Source organism: Mastomys coucha, unplaced genomic scaffold (genome assembly GCF_008632895.1).
Source record: "Mastomys coucha isolate ucsf_1 unplaced genomic scaffold, UCSF_Mcou_1 pScaffold22, whole genome shotgun sequence".
NCBI lineage: Eukaryota > Metazoa > Chordata > Mammalia > Rodentia > Muridae > Mastomys > Mastomys coucha.
The window spans coordinates 210,824,273-210,831,938 of NW_022196905.1; the positions used below are offsets into that span (position 1 = coordinate 210,824,273).

The 7,666-nt window shown below is 43.0% G+C and overlaps 1 protein-coding gene across 2 annotated transcripts in view; it reads left to right on the forward strand.

Annotated features, from left to right (window-relative positions):
- The first annotated feature begins 365 nt into the window (after positions 1 to 365).
- Positions 366 to 7,666, forward strand: part of LOC116069540 (zinc finger protein 709-like) — a 12,217-nt gene continuing 4,916 nt past the window's right edge. Inside the window, exons 1-4 of one of the 2 annotated variants that reach the window (XM_031340274.1) lie at positions 367 to 492; positions 642 to 747; positions 6,091 to 6,217; positions 7,075 to 7,135. In XM_031340274.1, the coding sequence (XP_031196134.1) occupies positions 6,184 to 6,217; positions 7,075 to 7,135 (95 nt within the window). In that variant the 5' untranslated portion in view covers positions 367 to 492; positions 642 to 747; positions 6,091 to 6,183. Of the gene's footprint in view, positions 493 to 641; positions 748 to 6,090; positions 6,218 to 7,074; positions 7,136 to 7,666 lie in introns of both variants that reach the window. The other variant, XM_031340273.1, reaches the window with a different exon arrangement.

Here is a 7,666-nt window from a genome sequence, read left to right on the forward strand (position 1 = left end):
CTAATGAATCTCATTAGTGTTGTTGACAGGGGAGGGAGCGGTTGTGTCAGTAAGAGGAAGGGAGGAAAAATTTAGTCACTTAGGCCCCGGGACTGGATCTGTGGGCACCAGCAATGAGGGCCAAAGGAGCGGCAGGTACGAACTTTCTCAGGGCGCCGAGGGGGCAGGCAGCTCCTTGTCCAACACCTCTCTTCCCGACGGTTCTCAGCAACCAACTTTGGGAGTCCGGGACGGCTTAGCCTCCTTGGCCGTGTGACGTCAGACCCTAGGAAGGGTCGTGAGGTCCGCACGGCGCAGACGCCGGCGTGCGAGCTGCCCAATCAGGAGCGCCGGCGGGAGGAGCGGAAGTTCCTCACCCGCCATCTTTCTTGCTGGCGCCTCCGCTCCTCACCGCTCTCAGCTGAGGAAGTCCGAGCTGCTGAGTCTCCGCGGCCGTGTGAGTGCCTGTTCCGAAACCTCCGTGGATCCGCGGCAGTCCCGGGCACAGACATGGTGAGCCGGGCGAGTGGCGAGGCAGTGCGAGGCGCCTTGGGCGGCGGGATCCCGGTGCCGCGTCGCGGCTCCCGACTGCGCTGCGCCGGGGCCGAAGGGCGGCTGCGCACTGTCGCCTGCGGCTCCAGAAAAGCTGCTTTTCCCCCTAGGGAAAGTCAGTCGGAAGCGGGATTCCGAGCTTCTTCGCCGCAGGAAAGAGTTTCGAGGCTGGATGGTGTGGATCGGAGCTGAAGGTTTAGGAGACAGTTCTTGCGAGTGAGACTTGACGCCCCGCCGTGCACGGAGGCCGGGGGAGGTCACCCGGTGACCTGCTTTGTCACGGCCCGCCTTATTCCTTCCTGTGCCACAGGGTTTCTTATTGAACCTGTGGCTAGGCTGCATGCTAGCGAGCTCCAGCGATCCTCCCGGCTCTGTCCTTTTACTTGGGTGTTTTTTATTTGAACTCGAGTTCTCACTCAGCGAGCACTCTTACACACCGAGTCATCTCTCGGGACATGTTTAATATAGATCTTAAATGCAGAGATTAATGGAAGTGATCGTGGGAAGACTGAGACGTACCTGGGTGTGAGTGAGCTTCTCAAGGGACAGTCACAGTTGTTTTCTATGGGTACATATAAGTCTTTGGCGACTATCGCGTTTAGGATTGTAATAATCCTCTTGGTAGATTATCCTTTTATAGAGTATGACGTGACTATCTTCATCCCTTCTGACTTAAGGTCTGAGGCAAGAACTTTTCAATTTTCGTCATCTCTTTGCGTATGGTACTTGAGGGTTTTCAGGTTTATCTTTTGTTTTGGGGTTTGGGTTTGGGTTTTTTCGAGACAGGGTTTCTCTGGGTAGCCCTGGCTGTCCTGGAACTCACTCTGTAGACCAGGCTGTCCCGGAACTCAGAAATCCGCCAGCCTCTGTCTCCCAAGTGCTGGGATTAAAGGCGTGCGCCACCACTGCCGGGTTTCAGGTTTATCTTTTAGTCTTGGGTTAAAATACTGCTCTGTCCTCTGTTCCTTTTTCCAGTAAGAGATGCTTTTTTGGAAATGACTGGACTTTTAAGTCAGGTTCAAACATGGTCAGGTTCAAATCATAGTGAACTGCAAACGTATCTTTTTTTTTTTTTTTTTAAGACTAGATCTTACATATCCTAGGCTGTTGATAAACTTAATTTATAGCCAAGCTTGACTTTGAATTTCTGATAGTCTTATGTCAACCTTCCAAGTGCTGGGATTATATGAGCACATCACTACCCCCTGTTTCTGCAGCACTGGAATTTAAACCCAGGGCCTCATGCATGCTAAACAAGTATGTACCATGTACCAACTGAGCTATAGCCCCAGCAAATTTTATTCCTGAGTAACTTTTCTGTGGTCAGCACTATTAATTGCCAAGTGGCTATGTCTTTCTTTATGTGTGGTTTAAGTGTCTTAGTAATTTTCCCATCTTTTCTGATGTGATAGTTTAGTTTATACTCAGTGCACTCATCCTTCTCGATTTCTTGTACTGCAGATATTTTCCTTCTACTTTATTGTCTTTGCATCCCATTACTTTGATATCTTTAAGTTTGTCAAGACATTGAACTCCTTTTTTCCCCTCCTTTCAAATACAGAATTTTACATTAAAACTTTATAAATCAAAGGGTTCCCTCCCTCCCTTCCTCCTTTGATACAATCTTTCTACCTCCTATATTAAGCACTACAGATGTGCATTACTGGTCAGGCATAAAACCAAGCTCCCCCTACAAACAGACTAGAATAAGAACTTCCCTGAGGGATAGGAAACATTAGTTATGTTCTCAGGGAAATTGGAAATCCCGGATGCTGCCAGTCAGAGAGTTAAAAACCCGTCCATTGTGGTGGCATATGCTTTTTTAGTCCCAGCTCTGCAGGCAGGAACAGGCAGATCTCTGAATTTGCAGACTTGCCCTGTCGATATAGAGTTCCAGGCCAAGACTACATAGTGAGATTGCTTCTGAAGAGAGAGCATGAGAGTTGAACGCTGGGAGCCGAGTGCAGGATGACTTACGTAGCTGTCCTCTGTGTGGGCTGTGACTACCCAGGTCAGGGGAATGTTGATACAACAGTGTGTCTTGATGCTGCTGCCTGTCCTTACTTCAGTAATAAACAGAATAAAAATCATTCCTGTGACAACTGGGAAGATAGAGTCAGGGTGATGATCTGCAGTAGGCACAGGCCTGCTCTGGTTTGGTGTGACTGTCCATACACTTGCTCTTTAATTTACTGAACTCCCACATTAGTCCCTGTCCCTTCCCAGTAATTTTTTTTTTATCAGAAAAGTAAACATTTGGAATCAAAGTCACTTTTTTCTTTTCTTTTTCTACTTTTCATGTATGTAAGTATACATGTGCTTGAGAAAGCCCAGGGTTAGTATTAGGAATCATCCTAAATCACTTTTACACCCTATTCATTAAAGCAGGTTCTTAGAGCCAGGGCTCACTGAAATGGGTAGTGGTGCTAGCTAGCTAGCTTGCTTTAGAGACCTTGTGTCTCCAACTTCCAAGGCTGTAATTACAAGCAGGCCATTCTATCTACCCAGCACTTACCGGGTCTCAGAGATCTAAACTGACAAGCACTTAACTGCTAAGCCATCTGCCCAGACAAACACTTGGGATTGTTTTAGCGTGCTGGGTGCCTTCTAGGATGACTGGATTATTGGAGATTCCAACAGAAAATTAGTCATACTATGGTACAGATATTGGACCCCTCACACCTGGAAACACTGAGATTCATGCATTGATTCTGGTCACCGGTACTATGGAAAAGAAGCATCCTGCATGTAGTGCCTTCAACATTTCAAGTGGCATCCCAAGCATTCCTACAAATCAAGGAAAAATTCATGTAGTCTTCAGTTTTAAATGCAGAAAGGGAAGCAGCAGATGGGAAATAGCACATTATTTACCCTCTAGGAATGAGTTCTAATAGGATAAAGGGCCTCAGACCAGGATTAGGCCTTCATTGGGGAGAGTATTAGAAAGAAACAAGTACATTATGTTGGGGTGGGAGTCAGAAAACAGAGCCTTCAGAGAAAGCCCCTTAATAAAGGAAACTATGGCTTTTCTGTCCTGTTGGTGTAGCAGTAATCCCTACACCATGTGATTCGGTTTTGGTTTTTGGTTTTTTTGGTTTTTTTGGTTTTTGGTTTTTGGTTTTTTTGAGACAGGGTTTCTCTGTATAGCCCTGGCTGTCCTAGAACTCACTCTGTAGACCAAGCTGGCCTGGAACTCAGAGATCCACCTGCCTTTACCCCCCAAGTGCTGGGATAAAAGGCGTGCACCACCACTGCCTGGCCATGATTCAGTTTGAGATAGCCTACTAACAAGGAATATGGAATGGCCAGGTAATGATTTGGGCCATAAATTAGAGGCTGTGAAAACCATACCACAAAACAGCTTCTTTTTTGGTTTTTCTTTTTTTTTGTTTGTTTGTTTGTTTTCTTGTTTTTTTGGTTTTTGTTTTTTTCTTTTTTGGTTTTTCGAGACAGGGTTTCTCTGTGTACACAAAACAGCTTCTTAATGCCGTCCCGGGGGAAAGCTACATGAGGGTATACCCATGGATATTCTACTCTAGCACTACCCTAAGTCCTCTTTGTATCTCTTGCATTTGTTTTTTCTGTAGACCTTTCTTCCCTTCTCATCACTGCTGTTTCTGATGTCACAGGGCTCACTACCACTAACCCCAAAAGAGCTTCTTCCGCAGTAACCTGAGAAGCTTCTAAGTCACAAAGATTTTACTTCCTGCTGAACAGGGTTGGCCACAGCTTTTTTCTCTTTATATATGTGCGTGTATGTGTGTGTCTGTGTGTGTGCGCATGCACCTATATCTATATATATTTATAATATATATCATATATACATATATATATATATATATAGCCTACATGCCAGAAGAGGGCAACAGATCTCATGGTAGATAGCTCTGAATGTCCATGTGGTTTCTGGGAATTGTACTTAAGACCTCTGGAAGAGCAGCAAGTGCTTTTAACCTCTGAGTCACCTCTCCAGCCCTGGCCACAGCCTTCGTGACCCATGTAGACTTCATGACTGCCAAATCTGAGCATAATCCACCAAGGATACATCATGGTCTGGATCCTGGGTCTCTTTCCTCTCTTGAGTATGGAAACTATATCTGGGAGAGATCACATTAGCTGACCAGGACTGCAGTGAGGCCAGAGGCCAGCTCCTTCCAGCTGTTGCCATCTCACATGCCCCTGCTCTCCTTGATTCATTCATCCCCTACTCTCACCTCCCACTACAAAGCCTTGACTAGTTTGAAATTCCCTGTGTAAACCAACCCATGACCTTGAACTCACATAGTCAGCCTGCCTCTGCCTCCCACCTGGGATTAAAGACATACACTATCACAACTTGTTTTTTATTATAAGAAAATTCTCTGTTGTGTCCTAAAGACTTGACTGAGTTTTCAAAGCTTAGAGTTTTACTGTTTTCATTTAATTATACAGTAAGTTGGTTACTAAACATGAAATACAGATGAATGTAATACAGTATCCAATTAGATATCAGTGTGTTGTTGACCCACGTAATAAAGTTTTGTCGAGTTCTGCCAGCATTAGGCAGTACCTGTTCTATCATCAGTCTGCTTCCTGTGTGTGTGCTGTATAACTCAGCATCCACTGTGTTAGAAAGTCAAATTCTCTGCTACATTTTAAAATATGCATTTTAATGATAATTACACTATTGTGCTATAAACACTTTCTTTTTTTTTTAAGATTTATTTTATTTATTTTATGTGTATGAGTACATTGTAGCTGTATAGATGGCCATGAGCTATCATGTGTGTGGCTGCTGGGAATTGAACTCAGGCCCCACTCTCTCCAGTGTAATTCACTGTAGCTGTCTTCAGACACACCAGAAGAGAGCGTCAGATCTCATTACAGGTGGTTATGAGCCACCATGTGGTTGCTGGGATCCGAACTCAGGACCTTCGGAAGAGCAGTCAGTGCTCTTACCCGCTGAGCCATCACGCCAGCCCTAGAACACTTTCTTTAATCTTATGTATCATTTAATTCATTTTGAACTATTAGATATTATCTTCATACCTCCAAATATTGTTTTTTAGTGTAATCACAGAAAATGTGTATTTCTCAGGTAACATGTTGTTTCAACGGGTGTGAAGATGTGTCTATAGAAGAAGCTGATTAAAGACATGCCCCAGGAAGACTGGAAGGCTGCTGCTGAGCATTTAAAACAAGTGCCAACATTCAGAGCAGATGGTAGTAGAGCAAATACAAGAAGCGTTTTGGCAAATCAAGCTCCTCTTGGCAGTTACAGTGATGAGGCGCATCATGTAGACACAAGTAAAAGAGGTGGTACATGCAATGAAAACTTAGAGATGACCGAGCAACTTATCACAAGTCACCAGATGTCACTGTGACATCTGTTGGTTCTTCAACACAGTGTTCAAATATAGCACCAGGAAAGTTGTTTGATAGTTAGCATAGCCTAACAGTCAACTCACAAAATAAATGTCAGGCATTCCCAGCATCATGAGCATTTCCTATGAATTGAGTATGGGTCCTGAGTGCTGCCAGTTTTACCTTGCTCCTGAAAACATATGTGGTTTGTTTTAGGAGTCAGTGACCTTTGAGGATGTGGCTGTGAACTTCACCCTGGAGGAGTGGACTTTGCTGAATCCTTCACAGGAAAATCTTTACAGAGCTGTGATGAGAGAAACCATCAGGAATCTGCATGATATAGGTAAGGGGGATAAAACTGTAGGCATAGATTTTTCACAGCTTGTTTTAATAAAGGTTCAACCTCCCTTCTGGCCCACTACCCACCAGAGATAGTGGAAAAGAAAGGTTATTAGGATATGGGGGGAAAGTGGATCTGTTTAGAAATAGTTTTGGGGGGCAATTCCAATCTTCACTGTTCTCAGTCCAGTCCACTACCAAACATCAGACACTGGGCAGGCAGCACACATGAATCAGCCAGGGCAGTTCAATCCAGAAGACATTGTGAGGCTCACCAGTCAGCCCAAGGCCACAGAAGCGGCAGGAAGCCGCGTGAATCTCACAAGTTCTTTGTTGAATTTCTCTCTATGTAGTCACCACAAGCAAAGCTCAGCAACACGATGTAAGATGAGCAAATATGTGCATGTTGGCAGTGAAGACTACAGTGAGGAGGAGCAGAGTGAGCCAGTGCTTAACCTCCCACTATCTGTGGCACCATGTTTATATTCCTTCTAAACATCATGTGTTTGCTATAGCAACACATCCTTTCACCTGTGTCCCCTTCAGCAAAACATCCTTTCACCTGTGTCCCCTTCAGCAAAACATCCTTTCACCTGTGTTCCCTTTCCCAAAACATTCTTTCACCTGTTTGCCCCAGCAAAACATCTTTATATCCTGAGTCTCCAAAGAAACCAGAAATTTCCACTTTATATAATTTCCTCATTCAGAAACAATGTCCACTGCCCAGCACTGCTGTTCTATGACTTGGGATATGAAAATGGAGTATTTAGATGAATCAACTTGGTATGGTCACAATGTAACAGGAACTTGATTCATATTTTGCATAATAATTCATAATGGGTTTTCTGGGTCTACTTTTAGGACAGAAATTGGGAGAACAGAACACTGAAAATGCATACAAAAATCCTGGGGGAAATCTAAGGTAATTTGCACTCATGAGAAAAAGTAATACTTCTCAGGAAACTAAGAATTGCAAAAAATATTTCAAACAAACAAAACAAAGTAAGCCAAGCTTCAAAGTGATTTACTTTCAGAATATCTTTAAATATATCTACTGACTGAGCATCTATAATCAAAATTTTAATATGAATTTAAGTATAAACATGATACTATAAATGATACTTTCTGATATTTTAATATTATAAAAACTTTACTTCATACCCAAAATTATTAAAGATATTGTATGACATTACCTTCAAGTTTTGAATGCAAGGTATGTTTGCATTTAGGTCACACATCTTATATATGTTCTTATATATGTTCTAAGACTTTAAACTCTAACATATTTGTCCTTTGTGTTTTGGATGAGAAATGCTTAACCTATATTTAAATGTAAGAAATTTTCTTTCCTTTTTTACTTTTTTTGTTTTCCTTTTGGGTTTTTGGGGGGAGGTTTTTTTTGTTTTTTTGTTTTTTTTGTTTTTTTTGTTTTTTTTTTAATTTTATGTGTATA